The following is a 21,111-nucleotide window of genomic DNA, read 5'->3' as shown; positions in this document are numbered from 1 at the left end:
AATTAATTGTGGTCAACTTATGGTTAACTTAATTGCCTGTTATTCTTTTGTCAAACAAAATCGCCGGTCAGAAGAGCTTATTAATTGCTGAATTATAGTCCCGGAAAATCATTCGATTGTTTATGCATACGGAAAAGATCTGAAAGTAGTTATTATATAGTATTGTCACTCTTTACTCAACGTTCTATTAAATGCAATTCTTGAACCGTTATAACAAAAGGAATAAAGGTCTATATAGTTTGCCATTGTACTTTGAAAATGTCAGTACTTATTGAAAATAATTGCACGAATGAACCGAAATTGAAGCGTGAATTGTACAGAATTTACTTTTAAATCTCGATTGGAATGGACGTCTACGTCCATTTGGGTAGCAGGCCCATTGAATGCATAAGTGGCAGACATATTTGTGCATTACAACGTGAGTTGGCATCCTCGTCATCATCATCATCAGCACAATCCGGCGAATAAAGGATGTAAACTGTTTTCGAGTCCATCGGTGTGTGAGTAAAAAGCATATCAGTAATTATGGCTCCTGTGCTCTCAATCCCTGATTCTTCATACAGGTCTGGATGGGACGGGCTTTTGGGTCCTTTCAAGTGCTTCTCTTCACCTGTCTGCTGAATGGTAATATGGTATTTCATCCCATCCTCCCATTGCTGCGTGTATTTGCTTTGACCGGTGCAATGATTGCAACTTTTCAATTTGTATTTACAAAAGCGAAACAATGCCGGGCATATAGATGCGGCTACGACTGTATGAAATGAGCTTAACAAATTTGAGCTGAAAACAATGCGAAGTACGCAGATTCGAGGGTGATTTTAAATCACTTTAGCCAAAAATAAATATATCAGTAAATAACAATACACATTTACTTTAAAGCAAAAAAAAAAAAAACAAAATTAAATGCATTATTTATTTATTCTTTTTATTTATTATATTTTTATAATAATATGTTTTTACATTTTATATTTAAATATTTTACATGAGTGCATCTATGCTGGTTGTATTTAGCACTCATTATTTTCTAGTTTTGTCGAAAATGTAATCCGTTTAATAAGCAACAATAATATTTTTTAAAGAAATTCTTTAAAATTATTATGAAATTAATTTTTTGTTGTAAAGATCGGCTCGACGCCTCCTCGTTTGTTTTAATTTCATCACGCTCTTGTTGGCAAATGTTGAAATGAACTGGTGTGCGAAGTTGTTGGAACGTGGGCAACAAGGGGTTAAGGGTACAAAGCAGTCACGGATTTGGCAGAGATTAGCGCTCGGTTCTTGTGGCTTTGTCGGTTTTGCTTTAGTTCTCGGTTGCTGGAGCTGAAGTTAATTAATTTTCACTTATTTGATTGTTTGCCAGGTGAAATGTGTGTATAAAAGGTTGGTTAAATTTTATAACATAACGAATGTAGAAAAATTAGGTATTCCTATTTCTTCTTGTTATGGTGATCTTTCTCGATGCGTTTCAGAATATCATCCATGTTGTTGATCAACTTTTCCAGAATTTCCTCAAGGAGGCCCACACGGTTATTGAGACTAAATTTAAACTGGTTGGTAAAAGTTCAGATGAAAGGAATTCAAATGCTTACCGAACCATCTCCTGGTTATCTCCTTGTGGAATATCCTTAAAGTACTGTTGCCTAAAATATAGTTAGTTTAAATAGTTTGCAATAAATGGTAAAAAAGTATTGCGCAATTACTCTGCTGGTGTCATGTTCTTTCGCATTTCGTGGGTTTCATCTTGCGCAGCGCCAACATCATGTTCCGCATCCTTGTCTTCGGTTTCCGACGCTTGCGGTTGGGGGCGTCTCTTCCGCCCACAATGGGTGACCCAGTAGAGCATGCCCGACAGTTTCCTATAGATGTACGATCCCAAGTGACTGCGTCCTTGGGTGATCTCACCCTTCACTGTATTGTAGGTTTCCATGATAATGGCCAGGAACATGTTCTATGTAAGTAGAAGTCTCAAAGTCATGTTAACTTATGATTTAACTGGCCAAACTAACCAATAGAATGAAGAACACAAGTAGAATGTAGGTAAGGAAATAAATGGGACCCAGCACTCGATTCGCTTGCTCAATGAGGTTGTACTGAAAGTCGCCAAGGATCATCCGAATCATGGTCAAAATCGAGGTAATAAAGTTACGGAAGTCTGGGTGCTTGGTGCCAAATAAAAGAAGACCCAATTGGGCATAGGCCAGAAAGACAATGCCAAACATTAAGCTAAAGCCAGCCAAGTCTTTGGAGCACTAGAAGCAGAAGATTTACATTTTAAAAATAAAGTACTATATTTTTTTAAAGGAACAAACCCTTTTCAGTGTTGTTGTGAACTGCACCAGGGTCTTGTTGAAGCTGATGAATTTGAATATTTTAATCCACACAAGGAAGGCCAGAATGGCCATCATATCGACATAAATAATATTCCAGAAACATAGAACATCCAGACTTTGGTAGGTCACATCTGTATGGGCTCTGGCAGTGAGGGACATCACTTTAAAACTGTGCCAAATGTTGTACACTAAAGCGAGGTAACAACCCTTGGAAAGTAATAACTTTAAAGGTTAAGAAAGTTGGAAAAATATAATCGCGAAAGAGCTTACCAGTAAAATAGCGCAGTCGAGAATGTTCAGCATTGAAAAGAAGTAAATTTTAAGCCCAGATTTGCGAATTTCCGTGATTTCATAGATGGTGTAGTAGATAACCATTATATACCAGAAAATGTAGATAACTGTCATCAGCATACTGCGGTCCGTAAAAAAGGAATACATCTTGACCGTTTGAAGATGGGCTTGTGGTATCACACCGCCCGTAGGCGGAATCTCTGCTATCAATCTACAATTACAAAATGTAAAATATACACAAGAGAAAGCAATTGGAAAGTACTTAATGCTCTGAAAGATGTCTGTGTTCTCGTTAAACAAATTAAACTCAACCAAACACAGACGCGAACCCCGATCCAGCCAGTGACTGTCCTTCAGATCGTTGATGATCTTCACGTTCGTATCCTTGTCATAGTCCAAGTTCACCGTGTATCCTCCGGTGCGGTAGAAGGCCAGCACCGTCCAAATGGGCGTGGAGTCCAGATCGTTCATTGTCCGGAACGGTGAACCCTTGTGCATTGCCTTTCGGTCCTCCGCTCCGGAGGAATACGCAGCATAGCAGGTATTGAAGTACCGGATGAAGGCGTCGTTCACATAGCAGCTTTCCTTTCGCACTCGTATCTGCCGGAGACGTGGTGGTCCCAAGAGAAGGTTTTCATAGAGAAATACGCGGCCCTATACAAAATTTAACACCATATATGAGATCTTATTGCAAAGTATTCGATGCTTTCGATTTAACTCACCTCCAGATGATGGAAGGTCATATTGGGCTGAATGTTTTCCGAATCATCTTTTTGATAATTGTCAGATACATCTTCGCTACCGTCCTCGTTGGACCCATCCATTTGTCGCTTAGCTCTTCCATGCCGTCTGAGGTCAATGTACGGATTTCCATTATATTTGAAATTCTCTTGCAATCTGCCGATTTCTGGGGAACCTTCAGGAGCTTCACCCACGACTTCTTCAGGTGATTGTTCACCACCCTCTGGTGACATTGTCGTGTGATTCAAGTGGGCGTCGTCCATAAAAGTCAAATCGCCGTGGAGTGTTACAAGAAAGTTATATTTCAGATAGTCCCACCAATCCGGCACGGTGATTAGCTTCTCAAAGCCAACCGTGACCGAAGGAGCCACTACCATTTCCCGATTCGTAAATAGTTTCTTCATCGTGTCATTGAAATAAAACATATACGTATGCCGAACGGACAAAACAACTTGGAGATACGTAAGATTGGGAATTAAGCTAAATTAAGATATTTAAATTAACTATACTTACCCAGAGATGTTAGAATCAGAAAAATGATGAACACAGAGAACTCGACGAGTGCATCGCGTACCTCCTCATCGGTTGTGTAAAGGATGCGATTGGTTTTGGCCCTATTTTGCAGGGCTGAAGCCGCGAGTACCGAAGGAGCCCTAGGCCTACGGGCTGGTGAAGATGGCGTACTTGAGCCCACGTTTTTCTTCTTCCTTTTAAACAAGCTAAATCCCTCCTTTGCTGGAGGCTTTGCGGGTCTAGGCTCGGATGCAGCTAGCTTGACCACTTTTGCAGACGTCGATGGTGCAGCTTCCTGGAAAGTTATACGCCCAGATTCACGAGTGCTAACGGGACGAGAGGGAGATGAGGATGGCCCCGGCTCCCGAACAGGAGTCCGTGCAGATGTCGATGGCTTATCTGAAGTCGATGGGCCAGGATCTCGAAGACTTGGCCTAGGCGATGTCGATGGACCGGTGTCTCTCACCGGTTTTTCGGCAGTTGGAGGCGGACTGGCAGTATCAGTTCTTGGTGGTGGGGCGGAACGCGTGGAACCCACTCCTATTGAAACGCGTTTGGTCGCTGGCGGTGGCGGTGGTCCACGAGCCGGAGTCACATCGCCCGAGTCTGTTGTTGGCGTTCCTCGTGGCGATGCGCCCGTCGCCGTTTTTGGTGGACGGGGTGGAGGTGGTCCTGGCGGACCACTTGGGTTTCTTCCACTCTGACCCTGCTGGGCCATTTTCAATACGAATTTCTATTTGTTTAGCAAGTTTCTCGATGAAAAAAATATTCGTTCCAGTTGCACGCTTTGAGCCAGACTGAATAATGCTGCGAGCTGAGCCCGATGACAGGCACGTATTTTTAAGTTTAAAAAATGTTTACTTGGATCTGGTTAAGTTATTTTCCAACCAAATTTTTCTTCTATATGAGAAGAAAGGAACAGATTTTTGTTATATATAATTACTGCATACATAAACTTCGGAACTAGCTTTCTTTCACGTTAATTATTTTATTAACGGTGGCTATAAAATCATTCATATTGATACATATAGATCAAATATAAATAAATAAAAAGTGAGTTTTTACCATAGGTTTACAGTTTTTCCGTTGGCTGAGGGCATTCTGGTTGCAGGTGAAAAAAAGAAGATCCAGACAACAGCTGCACATTCGGCGACTCCTAGCATATGCATATTTCATGCGTTAACGCCAACATTTGAATTGCAGCAGGAGAAGGAGTGGAAGAATCTAGTGGAGTGGGTTGGAGTTTAAGGACTCCCAGCCAGCGCAGGATGCTTTTGATTTATGGCAGTCGTTGCTGGATTCCAACCATCCACCCACTGCCCCACCCACTGCCCCACCCACTCAAACATCCTGGCCTTCTGGTCCGCAGCTATCAGCGCCAGTTGAGTTGTCAGTTGGCGCATAAAGAATGCATGTACAATAGCATAAATGTGATAAGATCTCCCTTAACTTGCACATATCGGGCTTTCTGGGCGGATGCAAGTTGAAATTCTTTAAGCCGACTTCGCAATCTTAACTGAATCCTGTATTTCAAGCAAAATAACTGCCACATAACAACCTTTACTGTTAAAACTGAACCGTCTTTTTAGAACAGGATTGAAAATCAAAAACTGTTACGTATGTTTTTAAATATGTTTTATTTGTAAATCTTTGAAACCGCTTGACTTTATGTATGTTTTCTATACCTTTCAGTAAAATGTTAAACTAATTACAGACTACATTACATTTTACATTTATTTGTCTGATTTTATTCAATTTAATTTTGCCCTCTAACATCAAGAACAATTTAAGTACAAATATAATAAATTTAAGTTTTGGGTTAAGATTTTCGTACTGAATAAAATATAAGTTTAAAATAAGCTTCATCAGCTTCATTTTTGTTTAGCTGTATGAATTAGTTAGTTGTTCATTTTTTCACTTGGGTTTCAAAATGTTTTTGTTTTAATTTACTTTAGTTGAATTATTTTTAGCTATCTCCTTAAATGTTTCTCACTACGAGCGGAATTTCGAATGTTTTTTACGTTGGACTGCGCCCCGCTTTATTTTATTATAATATTTATTTCCTTAAATTTAATCTATATATTATTTTTCTAAGTTTTATCTCTTGGTTGGTGCACAAGTTACATTTTCTCTTCATTATTGATTTTACTCTTCTGTTTGCTTAACTATTTGGCTTTGAAAAATACTTTGGCGCCACAACGCAGTTAACAATTTAGGTATTTTATGCATTTAGTTTTTATTCTGTAGGATTTGTTTGCCGACCACGTTAGTTAGGTAGATTTAATGAAAATGTTGATGGTATTCAGCAAATGTGATTACAAGAGGGATGCAACTTTTAAGCTACTTCTTTGGTAGGGTTGATTTTTGCGGTTCGTTTTTGTGCACTCGAGAACTTTATTTGTAAGCTTTCTATTTATCTTTAGTTGTGTGTTCACTTATCAGATACATTTTTGTAATTGGTCCTTTGGTTTCAGAACGTTGCTTAAAAGGCACAATTGTTTAAACTAGTTTCATTCCATTACTTGTGAATTGCTGGTGTGCTGGGTGCCTCCATGGCCACGCCCATTTAAGCCCATTTCTTAGCTGCCTAGTACGGCTTAGCCGCATCCTTGGAACGTTTAAGTTGGACCTTCAGCCGCTTGGTGCCGATTTGAAAGCCATGCATCGCCTGGATTGCGGCGTTGGCCGAGTGGGGATTATCGTAGGACACAAAGCCGAAGCACTTCGACAGGTTGGTCTGCTTATCGATGAACACCTTGGCCGAAAGGACATTGCCGAAGGGAAGAAACGTCGACGCGAGATCTGTGTCAATGAACTCCTGAGGTAGGTGATAAATGAAAAGATTGCTGCCATCGGGACCTGGTTGGAGAAAGTCATATTTATTTAGTATTAACAAATATAAATTCAAAGTTAAAAGTTATTTAATTGATTTAAGGTATCGTTTTTGCACAAAAGTTTGATGTATGATAATAACATGGATGAATCCATTAAAAATCTTGAATGAGACGATAATGTGGCGTACTTCTAGATACATTTTTAAAGTAAGTGCTCTTATATACATTTTTTCGTTTTAAAGAGGTTGCTTGTTTTTAGATATTTGAAGTAAAAAATTTTTTAAATTGTAACTTAAGCTTACCCTCGATCTGCTTGCCAACCACGCCGGCAGCTGCCGCTTGAAGGGCGCTGGCGGTCAGAGGTTGAGATGCGGCTCCGTAGGCGGCTCCATTTGTCAGTCCGCTCAGGGAGGATGAATAGGGGTCGGCGGCATTTGGAGGCCCTAAAATATTGGACGATCCAATTAAAATTATTGTCTACAAATATTTACTTTGAACAACTGAAAAGATGTATGTAAATAGTTATTTCGTTTTCCCATAGAACAAATTTTCCACAAACAACCACTTACAAGGAGGGACATGGACAAACACATACACAAAAACACACACATTCACACACACAAAGAGACACAGATATACACGCAGAGAAATATGTATGCAAATATGCACGAGTACACCATATCTGAACAATAAACGAACCCAAGTTGACTTAACGCATATGAGATCTCGCTCCTTTATTTATGATTATTTTTAGTGTTTCTTTTCGCACATTGTGCTCAGGCATTTCGTGCTATTTTTTATACCCTTTTTGTGGCCCTGTTTCTTTCATTATTAAATTTTATATTATTTTTTTGTTCCTTTTTGTTTGTGTATCACGGAAAAATTGGTTAGCCTTCGTTGTTCGGGTTTCCCCGCGTGGCGCCTGTTTTTTAATTGAGCCTGCCAGCCCATGGAAAAACAACAATTCCGAGGCGCCCCTGCAGTTCGCTTTGTGCATTGCCCAAAATTGTTGTTAGTTTTGCATAATCTACAACAAATTTATTACTTTCCTTTGGTTTTTAATTTTATTTTATTGCATTTTGTGATAGAATTTATTGCAGGAAACGAGGCTTTTGCATTATTCCCATTTTGTGTGTAGGAGTATAGAAGAAATTTATAAATCCATAAAAGTAGCGAATTGAAAAGCTAATTGGAGTTGGCAATGAAAAATAAAAACGCTCTCAAATTTATTACTAAATCATGAATCCTTTGTATATTACCAATTGGTCTTCGAGTGTATGTAGACTCCAACATTTTATTTTAACTAGATTTATAATGCCTACTTTGTTTTAGAAAATTAAAAATCAAGATGTTAAATTTCAATTGCACAATCTCCGAATTTCTAACATTTTTTAAAAAAACCTTTGTACGTTGTTTTTTAATATAGGATTTCTGCTACAAGTAAATTTTACGCTTCCCCCTTCGCAAATCTTCCCCTTTCATATTGTTTTCATATTTTCCGCTTTGGTGTTTTTTTATTACATTTTTTCGTTTATTTTTTTTTCAATGCAATCAAGAATGTATTGTATGAGGCACCATTTATTCATTGTTGTCAGTAACACGGACTTGATTTTTTTCAGGGTGCGCTGGTTTCCTACCATTTTCCTGTTTTATCAATTTAACTTTGCTTTGTTTGTTAAAAAAAATCATTTTGTTTTATTGACAGAGATGGTCAGAACGTAAAAATACAAACATAAATGGTAAAACGAGTATTCCGAACTAGAAATTTTCACACAGAAATTTAGCCGAAAATTGTAATCAACTGATCAAAAAAGGATAAGTAAATATATAAATATGGCAGAGTTTGTTTTGGTGTAAACTAACTATAATATATAGCCACTAAAATTCGTAGATAATCACCTGCAACATCAACTAAAACGAGTTTTGTGTAGAATTAGTACTTTAGTTAAAAATAGGATTGGATATGGCAAGGCGAGGTTGTAGGCTCATGCATTTGGCAGATGGTTATATTAGTCAGGATAATACCGCTTTTAGTTAGTGTGGTTAAGTGCCAGAGGTAATACTCTGTTTTGGTTACAATACACAACAGAACAGTAGAACACAAACGAGATGTACAGAACACATACAAGGACAAGAAAAGAACAGATTGTCCCAAAAACCAATACATAGATACTGATATATATTTTCAAACTTCTTGAGATATCTGAAATTCAAAAATTTGTGTGCCCTTCCTTTAATTTTCTTGCCTCAAAATAATATCCAAATAATATCCTTTGAAATGATCTACTTACACAGCGCATTGAAGGTCAACGATTGGCTGCCGCCCCCCTGCTGGGTGGGCGTGGCCGAGTGACCGATTAGCTGCGGCATGTTGTAGGTGGTCGCGATGGGTGGTGGTGGGGCGGCCGCGAAGGTCAGCCGCTGGTTGTGGAGGCCACTGGTGGCGCTGCTGCTGCCGTTGTTGTGGCCGCTGCTGCTGCTGCTGCTGTGGTGGAGGGACAGCTGGTGGTGGGCGGTGGGCGTGGCTAGTAGGGCTACCAGATTCTGCATAGACATGGATGGAGCGGCGAGCAGTCCAGCGCCAGCAGCATGCCCGGCGGCACTTGTGGATGTGGGTGTGGGTGGTGGTGCGCCGCCAAGTGGGTTAGATGCTGCTGTGGCTGCTGCAGCCGATAGAGATGCTGCTGATGCGCCGCCGATGCCGGGACTGTGCTGGCTGTGGTGGGCACTGTTTTCCGGTGGGTGGTGGAAATTTAGTCCTGATTTTCCATAGTTATTTTTTTGTTTTGTTTTGTACAGTTTGAGTTGGTTGGTTTATGGTTTAAGGTTTTGGTTGAGTTGGTTGATTGAGTTGATTGATTGTTTTGTTTTTTTTTTTTGTACATGACCACAGAGTCAATCATAGACATACCAAATAATGTTCAACGAATATTTATATAAAAAACATAGAAGAAAACACACACCCAATTGGATTATTTACATATACAAAAAAATTATAAAAAATTAATTTTGATTTAATTTTTTTGGTTTTGTTTTTTTGTGTTTTAATTCATGTAAATACATACAAATCAAAAGAAATAAAAATTAAAAAGTAACGAAACATGAAAATAAACAAAGAGGGGAGGGAGAAACAAAAACAAAATGAAAATGGGAAACATAAAATGGAATATAAACTACACGATTTAAAATTAAAAGTAAAAACTGAATAGCAATAATAACGCAAATTTTTGATAAAATAGAAGAGTTCCAATAATAAAATATCAATTTAAAAATTTTTAAAGTAAATTGTAAAAGATATAACCAAAAATAAGAAATCAATTTTGAAGATGCAAAAATACGTAGGTATCAATAAAAAAGTAATCAAAATCAAACATATAAATGCAAAGACATAAATTCAAATCAATCGAATGCAGTTAGACATAAACTATATAAAATTATGTATATTAATTGCATAAAGTAATTAAAAATCTAGGAACGCTAGCGGAAGGAAACAGGAAATGAAAAAGCCTCCATTTCCCGTTTCCGGTTTCAGTTATTCTTTTATATTGCATACTTGGCGGCGCTGGCAAGAGATTGAAAGCTGTTCTACACAAAACAAGAATCCTAAATACACACACAGAGACAGAAAGAGAGGGAGATAGAGGGTAAGAGAGAGATGGGGGTAGGGGGAGCAGGCAGGTGTGGTATGTGTGCGAGGGATACAGATGAGCACAGACATTCACATAAGGAGCCGGGCATTGTCTAGCATATTTAAGGAATATTTTTCAAATTGCTTCCTCGCTTTGAATGAGCTGCCAGTAGATGGTTTTTTATTCTATGTGTGTGTGTGTTGGTGCATAGTTTTTCCATTCCTGGGTGCCACGCCCCCTCGGGCAACCCCCGCTTTTGTGGGCATAATAAAACTTTAAGTGTTCTCACCTGCGGATAACTTCAGGTTCTTGCTGTTGCCACATTGGAATTGCATTTGTTTACCTGCCAGACCTCGGGCTATTGGGGCAGTCTTTTTTACCATACACTATGTATGTGTATATGGGACGCCCCTTCTTTTCGGCCACCTTTGATGCTGCCTTTTGCCCTTGGGGCCTTTGGCAAAGTCTTATAAAAATTGCAAGTCGGAAAATGGGCAAAGAAAAGCAGGGAAAACGGTAGACGAAGACGTTTTTTCCTTTTCCTTTGTATTTTTACTCATCTAAGAGAAGTTTTTAAAACTTTAAACTTGGCATTGTTTACTTATCTCTGTTCATAATTAGGTTATAGTTCTATTTGAAAATGGCCACATATTTTTCTTGTCTTTTTATCCCACATATAATAGGTCTCTACTCGAAAAAGTCACAATTAAATAATGTTTTGTGCAATCTCCGGCTACCCGAAAGTGGTCAAATCAGCAAACGTTTACGGGTCTGCCGCATCCACTTAACGGCTTCATTCGGCACTTAAATATAGAAAAAATAAAGAAGCGAAGGAGCGCACAGGACACGTTCCATACATTTGCTGGCCATCACAGTGCGGAGTCGTCGAGTCCTTGTTGACCCCTTCGACCAACGTCTAGCGCCTGGATCTGGCATTTAAAAACGTTATTTGTTATTCAAGTGGCATACGTCGTCGCTCTAAGTTCCCCTAACTGCCCAGCAGTTGCCCCCCCCACTGTACCCACTGTTACGGTTACTGTCGTCCACCGGTGGCCACCGCCTCCTCCTTCTTTTGTCACTTTTGCCCAGTCCGATTCCCTTTCGCATATCCTGTTTCTTTGGTGGATGTGTCAGCTATGGGAGGGCTTTCGACTTTTCTGGTCTGCCATCTACTATTTGAAACTAATATATTTCAGCAATAAAGTAATGAGAAGTTCTTTTCAAAATTCAAAATCCATTTTCCAGAAATAGATTGATTGCGCTTCAAATCAGTTGAGTAACTTATTCGAATTTAAATTGTGAGCCCTCTTGTACATAAACAAATACTTTATTTTTGTTAGAGCATCTCATCCACCTCAAAGTCCCCATTTCAGTGGCAGATTTTTTGCGCTTTGTGCGATTACATCACGCGCCGCTCAACATTTGGTTGTCTGTGATTCCCCCTTTTATTTCATTTTTTCCCCCCGCCGGTGGCTTTTGCTGTTTGTTCAAGCTCTCGAGCTTGATTTGTTATGCGCAAAATGTCCACGTTCCCGTCGAGACTGGCCGGTGGGCGGGGTGGGCGTGGCACGTCGGTCATTCTAATGAAGCGGCGTTGCATATGCAACACGTTTGCCTGGACGCCAGAAATCTGGAAACCCGTCTGGGCCCATCATCCTCATCATCGTGTCATCTCGTCATTGTCGTTGTCCACCTTTTAATCCTATTACAATGTTTTTGTTTTATTCATCAGGCAGCTGAAGAGCTGGGCCGCCTATCCCTTCCTTCCTACTCCCAACTTTTCCGGTTTACTTTGTCTTCCGTCCCTGTCGGCTGCATTTATGCAAATTTTGTTGCTTAAATTGAAATTAATTATTTGACAGTTGTTGCTGAATTCTTCCCCCTTTTTTTTGCCTAGCTTAAATCTTATAAATAAAGTTGGGGGTGAAAAAAAAGCGGAGTGATTTTAGTCGCTTTGTTTTGTCAAAACAAATGACTGGAGCAAACTGAGCTTGGGGATTATGAATGTCGTTCATCTTGTAAACTAATAATATAAAAAAAAATTTCCAGTTTAACTGATTTATAGACTACGTTGGGAAAATATAGTATATAAGAAAGTTACGTGCGGTGAACACATTATTCATATTAAATAAGAAAACAAATTAAGTTTCTTTTCAGTTAATTATAGAATATTCTACCAACCTAATGAAGTGGATTTAATAATGTTAAGTGACCTCTTAAAGCGCTTTAATGACACATAAACTTTTCATATTTGGTGTTTATAGAAACACTGTTTGCTGCAAATGAGTTTATTATTTTTATAAGCTTTTCACAATATTATTACGCACACATAGAAAACCACACATATATTGAATAATTAACAGGCCGCTCATTCAAATTTTTCGTAGAAGCCATAAGAAATATTTTGATGCTGAAAATTCACAATTGAATTGCCTTTGAAATCGATAAACTTTCAAAGGAATGAGAACAACAGGGTACTGAAAATGTGTAAAATTAAAATGTTTTATTCCGTTGGGTTGCAACAAAAAAACACATAAAAAGTGCGCGATTGGAAAAATTAGGAATAAACAAAGAGAAGAACACACGCAGTAAACAACGAGCAGATGTGTGCAGGAAACGAGGACAGATTGAATGAATAGTTACGGATAGATAGCGAGATTTGTAGAAAGGAAGATGCAACGCTTTGGATTTAATCTGTGTCTGTGACTAAAACTGATCAATACGGTTTCATTTTGACTAGGTTCAAGGTTGTTTTGGGGGTGGGAGAAAAGTCTTAGGGGGTGACTAGAAGGACGAGGCCTAACGGAGTAACCTAGGCTGGAACCTATTTCGCCGAATCCACTCACCTGGCAGATAGTGTGCCGGACTCAGTCCGTATCCGTGCAGTTGTTGGTACAGCTGAAGGTGGGCCGCCGCAGCGGGATCTGCCCCCAAATAGGCGGCCGCTGCTGCCGCCCCCTGGTGGGCGGCATTGGTGGCTAGGAGATTGGGCGTCAACGACGCACTGAGGGCGCTGGTGGAGTTCAGGGGAACGAGGGTGGCTGGTGCCGTTGCTGCAGAACCAGCCTGCTGAACCTGAGGCACTGCCGCCAGTGCGGCCGCCATCGACGGATTGGTACGTCCCGCCGAGGGCGGAGCGGCTATTAGAGCCGTTGCGGCATTAATGGTGGGCGTGGCCGCACCTGCTGTCGCACCGCTCGGCGTATTGATGCCACAGAATGCGTGTATCTGCTGCATCTTCTTTTGGTCTTTTTCCTTTTGCGTGTCGGCGAATTTCACAACCAGCGGAGCTGAACAGCCTTCCATGGTCTGACTTTGATGGAGGGCCTGAAATAAATAGGAAATAATCATGATAAATAATTATAAAAGTTTTTGTGTAACTATATTATTTAGAGCTGGACAGTAGAAATATAATTTTGATTTTTAATTCTTGATTTAAGGTTTCTAGTTTGCACACCTGGCGTATACACAATGTTTATATATTCTTATTACTAATACCCAGAGTTGGCACCAAAAGAGCTGTGTTCTAGACATTAGGTGTGGTTTACTACTCTAAACATTTGTGACTTTAAAAGCCTTCTTCTGTAATACTGTGTATACTTTGTAAGCCAACTCGACGTTCACCTTGCAAATTTAGTGATTTAGATTATATTACTCATCCGCATTGTTGCCGTTCTTTAAAAATTTATAAAGTAAATTGGATAAAGAAATTGTAAATAAATTATCAAACAGTCATATTTTATATCGTTTCATAATTTTAAATAATTATTTCTTTCCCGCTCTTGCAGGCCAAAAAATCCAGCGACCTCACTCTGTGAAAAACTCAGCTTCAACTGTGCAGCCATAGCGACCTGTTTAAAAACTCGGAAATTTCCCTAATTACTTTGTAGCCAAGAGCAGCAGTGTCGCGATGGCTGGTGAACGGGGTGGGGCAAAACAATGCGCCGGCCATAAAAGTCGCGCCAGAGCCGCAAGAATTATAGCCAATGTAATTAAAGAGCACTTCTGGTGGCTGCCACGATACAGGCGAATGGGATGCAGGATAGGATGCAGGCCAGAGTTGCCACCGTCGCCACAATTGAGCGGAAGTTTCGGCCCGGGTCGCCATGGCCCCGGCTGAGTTTCAATGATAAAGTCTACATAAACCGGAAAATAAGTAAAGTGGCTTGCCAAACCCCTCCCTCGAATGCCCCCAATGCCCGGCAGCCCCTCATCAGACCGCAGCCTAAATGCCTTCGCTAAATGTTTGGCCTGGTTTTCGTGACGCGCCCAGAGTTGCCAGCCTCCCAGATTCTCGGCCCCATTCCCATTCCCGTTCCTGCGCCATTTTGTTTGTTTTCGGGCTTAGCAGAAAGGTGTAAATTAAGTCGCCTAAGCGGACAAATGGCTGTGTGGCCTAAACTATCTGGGGGGTATGATGTTGGGTGGGCATGGCCGGATGGGTGGTTGGTTGAGTGGGTGGTTTGATGGTCGGGTGGACATGCGGAGGCGGCTTAAGTGCGCGTCATTATTCTGATGCTGTAAGCCGACTTGCCGCTGCCATAAAACTTATCAAAACTGTTTTCGACCCCTAAATGCCGCGAATTTGTGGGTGGTGCTTGTATAGAAGTTGTCGTGGTTTTGCATCAAGGACACCTGAGAGAAGTAAGTGTTAAAGGATTTTATCAGGACAGTTTCAGGATTTTCCTTTGTTCCCAGTCGATTGACTACTACTATATCATTGTAATGGTATTCTTAGAATCTTAATGCAACTTTTTAAAACAGACAGAATATTAAACGTCGTGTATTTAAGCTTTAAATTTTATGCGAATGGTATAAAAAATGGTAAAACGAAGAATGGCATTGTCCGCAATAAAAACGATTAATATCAAAGTTTCTTAGTTTTCCTACATTATTTTTCCTCGTGTTCCAACCTGGCTTCTTGACACTTGAAAACACTTAATTTCTTAAACATTTTTTACTTGGACCATTCCCAAGTCACCTACTAATCCTCAGTCATTTTTCACAGCGTGGCCTAACATCTCACTTCCCTCTGGGGCAGCAAAAAACGGGTTAAATGACCCGTTGGGCAACAGTGGGCACTGGAGACTTAACCGCATTCCCAAGTTGGCCAGAACTCAGCGTCAACCACTTGACAAATTAGCGAGACGAATGCGAAAAATAAAATCTGCATGCGTTGAAAAATGCTATCATCATTTGGCCACCCACCCGTTCCAGTTCGCATTTTTTGCTTTCATTTGGGTTTTTTGCAAAGAGAATGAGACTTAATGGAGGAGCTGAAGCCGAGAACAAATTGTCGGGCTATAAACATGGCACATTAATATTAAATGCACTTTGCCAGCAGCTTCAGCTGAAGCGTCTTTCGCCTGGGTCTTCGTATTTTGATGGGCAAGTTGCACAGCTTTTGCATTGCATTTCATGGGGCTGCATACTTTCAGGCGTCAATAGACTGCAATGACTTTGCAACCCTTGCTTCACTGCGTCGATCCAAATCATTTGGTCCTGGACAGGCTTCTCCCTGGTTCCTTTTCCTGCTTAATATCCTTGGACCACTTGGCCCCAGCTTATTGCTGGCGTGTGCGTGCCTAGCATCCCGTAATTTGACTTCAAATGCATTAAAATCGCTGGCACACACACATGTGAAAGTACAGTGGTAACTATGGTGAAAGGAAATTATCTTATTATTCCCTTTTATAGGTATATGCATATTTATTCAGATAAGCCAACTGAGAAAACTAATTTATAATTTCAGTTAAGAAGTCCTAAGTTTTATTTTGGATCTGGCCAGTCTATCAAGTATATTTGAAAGGCAAAAGAAAATATCCTTCAGGCTGTTGTAGCCTGCTCAGACCGTACTCTCATGTTGGTGTGTGTGTGGTGTATCTGCAATGTGCATGTATGGCTTTATAATGGCAGTCCGCCCACAACAACATTCATCTTGCAAAAGGCGACAAATTATGTGCAATATACACAGGACAGAGACAGCATGCTCGGACTGTCCTGCTTTCGCTCTGCCCGCTCATTTCCTCCCACACCCTGCAACCCTGCATGTGTTTGTGTTTGGCTGTCGGAAGTTTGTAATTTTGCCTGTTTCCGGCACAAAACTTGCATTAGTCTCCGCTAGTGCGCTAGTGTGAGTGTGTGCGAGTGTTTGCTTATAAGTGGGCGTGGCAGGAGCGGAATGTGAATGTGGAGGAAGCAGGATGGGGGTTACTTGGTTGCCAGGATTACCGTTGACTTCTTCCGCTGCCAGAGGCGGCGTCTTGCTTGCGTTCCAGCTTCCTGTTTGCAGTTGCATGCGGTTTTTGTTGCTGCTGCCGCCGCCATTGTGGAATGAAGCTGTGCTAGTATGCCTGCACATGTGTGTGTGTGTGCGGTGTCACCGACTCTGTTTTGGTATGTGTGCCGTGAAGAAACGTGTTTTATATGCGCGACTCTTGCCGCCGCTGCAATTAATCATTGCGACAGTTTTTCCCACACTAGCCACAGGACCAAAAGGCAATGCTGCGCTTCAAGAGCTAAAGTGACTTTAAGGTGATCGTTTCGCCATTCGCTCATCATTTCTTTTATCAATTATTCTTTGCTAAGACTCTAAGCTGCATGTCAACCCATTATAAATTGTTAAACGATCTGGTACACTTTGTAAATTGTTAAAGAATATATTTTAAATTCGTAATTTAAGACAACTTAAAATGGATTTCCTATTAATTCTCATACATTTTGGAAAATTCCCATTACACTATTTTGAAATCTTACCTTAATAGCTCCGATGGCGTTCTGCTTAGTGGCGAATGTGACGAAGGCGCAGCCCTTGCTCTGACCAGCCTGATCCCGGAGCACTGTGCACTCCTCGATGGTTCCGTGGCCCGTGAAGAGCTGCCTCACATCAGCCTCGGTGTACTTTTTGTTCAGCATGCCAACGAAAAGTTTACGTTCTGGAAATACATCAGCGGAAAATGCGAAATGAAAGAATGTTTTTTCAGTGACTGCTTACAGAAATAAACATAAAATAAATGCAGGTTGAAGTAGAGTGCTGAAATTAGCATAAATAACAATTGTGGTTGGGAGAGTGCGGGTCAAGAGGTCGTCCAACTACAAACATTTGGCTTAAAGGCTCCAACTTAGTGGGCTGCCAATGTGGTAGGAACTACTATAACGTCCTGCACGGTGCTTCATTCAGAGCCGTAAAAATGTACTACCAACTGAGGCTGCTGACTGATTTACGAACGAACTGACTGACTGACTGAATGACTGAGGAGAGTTGCAAACGTAATGGTCACCATAAAAATGTCATTAAAACCGCGAAATGAGTACATGTTTGTGGGGTTTAACTGCTTTAAGGCTTTTGCGTAGCCCAAAATGACATATGAATGGAAAAACAACAGTTTTCAAGACAGACTTTGAAGTTGAAAAGCATGTATTAAAGGGATGTCTATTTATTTTAAATCTCTTCTTGAACTATATAATGGCTACAGTAATTTCTAGAGTCATTATTCCTAAAGGTGTAAAATATTTTATATTACATTAGAGCTAATATATGGTCGATTTTTGACATCACTGACTTGCTTTAACCTACAACAGGTAACCACATTTTTGGCGGATTTTTTTATGAACTCTTACTGACACTTAAATTCATTAATGAGAGTTCGTGTGGGCACCATTTAACGATCGGTCAGCGGGTATTTAACCTAAATTGTGCAACACCCGGCGAATGAGTGATATTTTGGGAAATTTCTTTTGGGGCTCCTTTGTACGAGTGGGTTGCAATTAATCAGGAAACAACTTTGTAAGCAGCTGGGACCAGTAAAGGCGAGGCAACTTTAAACTGCTCCAATAAATCGCCTTCGCCTTTGGTTTTCCCATAGATCTGGGTCTCTCCCCTCATCGAAACGAGAACATTTGTAAGGGAAAAGTTTTTGTGCATGGCAATTGTTATGCTTTATCTTGGTCCCCATGCGAGGAGCGGGGGTGTTGCAAACTTTTTTGGGAGCGCACATGCAAAAGACTAAAAACGCAATCGCAACAAATCGAATCAATGCAACAAGAACTGGGGAACTGCAGCAATAAGAAAGAGGAACTTTTCATTCTGCAACACTTTCGAGCACACACTATCTTGGCTTAAAGTTTCCCAGAGACAGCACATACAATGCACATAAGAATTCCCCTAAAAACAAACTAAGCGTGCGTTCAAACCACTTTTGGATGCCGTAACTCTGGAATAGGGTGGCTCAAAAATGTAGATTGTCAAGGCAACTAAGTCTGACATAAAGAATTTGTAGGAAAGTGGTTAAAATATGGATTTAAAATATATAAATAAAATATAAATTATTATTAACTTGTATATGTTAAGCGGGTTTTTCCTGGTAATGATACTTTATTTCAGTACGAATCGAGTTCTACCCTGGCCCACTTGGGAAACCCCATGTGTTGTAAAGTATAAATATAGAAAATGGTGTCGCTGCAAGGGAAGTGATTGGAAATTGTTGCTCTCGCCTGGAGTTGGCACCGGAGAAGGTGATGGTGATCCATGGAGACCCCCAGCCAAGGCACTCAGAACGCACTCAAGCCGCCCAAATGGGGGGGCGTTGGCAATGGGTCTTATCTGTGGGCGTGGATGAAACTTTTTTCGAAACAGGGTGCACGGCATTCCTGTGTGCTAAATACATACGAAGTTGTAGTACTTCCTTGCTTTCTCAATATTGTTTGCCACACCAGCACATCCATGTGCGGCATTTGCCCACTTTTTGGTCTCTGTCCGGCACATGTGCAAAATTTATTTGAGGTTAGTTCAGGTGTGACAGAAGAAGTAACATTTTATATATTTATTGTATGGATTTGCCATTTTAAGTTGAAACTTTGCCAGCGAAGATACGAGTGGCACGAAGGAAAAGGGCTATGACAAAAGGAGGTTAAAACTTATTGCAGGCACCTGAGTCTCCCGCGTTTTTCCCCCACTTTTCCCCTGTCTTCCCACCCTTCGAGCAGCTTGTTAAGGACCTCTTTTGTATTTGGCATCGCTGATTGGAAAGTTTTATGCGCACGTGATTTTTTCAGCGCTGATAAAAGCTCGTTGGGAAAGTCCAGGCCAGCGAAAAATAAAACCCTTAAGAATTTCCTTTTGTTCTGGCAACTAAATTGCCTGAAGTTTACAGACGTATTTTAGGGTATTCAAAAAATTTGTTTAATTTAAAAACTATTTTAAAAAGGTGTCTAAAGCCCAATATAATTACACAGTCTTGCTGTTGGCGAAATAAGTTCGATTTTAATGCATTTCTTGCAGTCAGTTTATAATTTTCATTTGCCCTGTTATTTGCCTTTGCAATCTCCGCATTAATTTGGCTTTAGGCAGTTTATCATTTTCACCTTTTTCGGCGGCGGCCAAGAAACCAGAGTGTGGAAACTGCCGCCAAATGGCAGGAATCTCATTCAAGGAAAGTCACTGCCTTCTGCCTCCGCTGGAGGCGCTGCACACTTTCGGTGCATCTCTGTGTCATTCCTGTGGGCCATTACAGTTGCAGAAATTGCAATTTCACGACAATTACCACAAATTGGTTTCCTCAACTGGCTGGGCGAACATTTTCGTTTCGTTTCGTTTCGCCGGTCCTTCTTCGTGCCTTCCGCCCCACAATTATGCAGCAAAGTTGCACCCCCCAGGGGGGGATTTTTCAGGATGAGGGGCGATCGGCGGGAAGGTGGAGACTTCCGCCTGTGGCATATGCATTGTAAGTTCATCCTTGGGAGCCAACTCTGCCATATGATGTCGTTAACTGTCTTAAGATTTATATGCACAGTCAAAAGCGGAAACTGCACTTATGTGTGTGGTGGGGTAAGGGGGCCAAAATGGGGGGCACAAATCTACTGGGTCCTCATATATTTCACTTCACACTTGAGACATCAACTTTTGTGTCAAGTCGGTTTCTGGCCCCCCAAAAATTGTTGGCCCCGGGCAAAGTTTGTCATGTGCATAATTTACTTTTTCCACACACATGAATTGCGTATCTTTTATCTTATTAGAGCTTTTCTGTGGAGTCAGCCAAGCATTAGATTGCATTCAATTTGCATCGCAATTAAATTGCTCGCCTCTTGGCTCTTGGAAAAAACCATCGACAGCTCTTAATGATTCCCCCCTTGCCCAAGTTCTGTTTGTTTGGCATAAACAAATTAATCGCCTTGTGCAAATGTTTACAAGCCAAGCTCCTCGATTCCGAAATCCCTGGCATACTTTTCGGATTCATTCACATACATATGCACTCATGATACGCATTTAAGTGCGTCAAGAAAGTGCATAAGTATATTGTGGTATATAAGGACTCGCTCTAAGAGTTAGCATAAGTATCTTTTCTTGGTAAATATATAAAAAAAGCAGTACATTCAAAAAAATAACATCATCAACCTTCAATTTTAAAGTTTTCATATTGTTACCTTCCACGAAAGGATTTCTCCATAGCTAACTTCCCCGATTTTACTCTCACATGGTGTAAGCCACAAACAAAAGTCAAACGCATTAACCAGAACAATGGCATCCGTGCAAACGAATGAAGCGCATAAAACTTTTACCAAACCGACTGAATGTGAATGTGTGGGGCTGAAATTCCTCCGGAGGGTTGTCAACCGAGATTTGCATATATATCGCAAGTATGGATGGAGCAGAATTTGCTACTAATGCGAAGCACATTAAAATAAGGACATGCGGAGTGGCGGGGAAGCGAAAGGATAAATGTTAAACACGCCAGCCAGATTTATACAAAACACACATTCAAAATCACACTCGGAAAT

General features: G+C 40.7%; 2 protein-coding genes and 1 long non-coding RNA gene across 10 annotated transcripts in view; 1 reads left to right on the top strand and 2 right to left on the bottom strand.

The window, feature by feature from the left end:
- Window positions 1–340: 340 nt before the first annotated feature.
- On the top strand, window positions 341–863 carry LOC116803558. The gene is made up of 2 exons (XR_004363653.1): window positions 341–500; window positions 564–863. It is a non-coding gene; the product is annotated as an uncharacterized LOC116803558 (long non-coding RNA).
- LOC6617733 (polycystic kidney disease 2-like 2 protein) lies at window positions 600–4,590 on the bottom strand. Its single transcript, XM_032727361.1, has 9 exons — window positions 3,873–4,590; window positions 3,341–3,810; window positions 2,881–3,272; window positions 2,598–2,829; window positions 2,307–2,534; window positions 2,004–2,246; window positions 1,698–1,945; window positions 1,587–1,637; window positions 600–1,533 (listed from the first exon to the last, which is right to left on the bottom strand). Exons 1-9 carry the CDS (start codon window positions 4,588–4,590, stop codon window positions 1,425–1,427), a joined length of 2,691 nt encoding a protein of 896 aa, XP_032583252.1. The 3' UTR covers window positions 600–1,424.
- A 910-nt stretch (window positions 4,591–5,500) lies between these two features.
- LOC6617731 (CUGBP Elav-like family member 2) overlaps window positions 5,501–21,111 on the bottom strand; it is a 53,043-nt gene continuing 37,432 nt past the window's right edge. For 5 of the 8 annotated variants that reach the window (XM_032714108.1, XM_032714107.1, XM_032714113.1 and 2 more), the window contains 5 exons: window positions 17,092–17,270; window positions 13,182–13,662; window positions 8,998–9,465; window positions 7,009–7,149; window positions 5,501–6,731 (listed from right to left, as the gene is read on the bottom strand). In XM_032714108.1, coding sequence (XP_032569999.1) covers window positions 6,460–6,731; window positions 7,009–7,149; window positions 8,998–9,465; window positions 13,182–13,662; window positions 17,092–17,270 — 1,541 coding nt within the window. In that variant the 3' untranslated portion in view covers window positions 5,501–6,459. Of the gene's footprint in view, window positions 6,732–7,008; window positions 7,150–8,997; window positions 9,466–13,181; window positions 13,663–17,091; window positions 17,271–21,111 lie in introns of those variants that run through there. The other 3 variants (XM_032714109.1, XM_032714110.1, XM_032714114.1) reach the window with 3 other exon arrangements.

The sequence above is a fragment of the Drosophila sechellia genome, chromosome 2L (assembly GCF_004382195.2).
Source record: "Drosophila sechellia strain sech25 chromosome 2L, ASM438219v1, whole genome shotgun sequence".
Classification (NCBI taxonomy): Eukaryota; Metazoa; Arthropoda; class Insecta; order Diptera; family Drosophilidae; genus Drosophila; species Drosophila sechellia.
This window is presented reverse-complemented; position numbering and strand designations above follow the sequence as displayed.

Excerpts from the sequence above, each read along its gene's own strand:
- LOC6617733 (XM_032727361.1), bottom strand. The coding sequence starts at position 4,590 with ATGGCCCAGCAGGGTCAGAGTGGAAGAAACCCAAGTGGTCCGCCAGGA. Across the intron at positions 2,830-2,880 it reads GACATCTTTCAGAGCATTAA|ATTGATAGCAGAGATTCCGC; the intron begins GTACTTTCCAAT and ends TTGTAATTGTAG. Across the intron at positions 1,534-1,586 it reads GATAACCAGGAGATGGTTCG|TCTCAATAACCGTGTGGGCC; the intron begins GTAAGCATTTGA and ends GTTTAAATTTAG.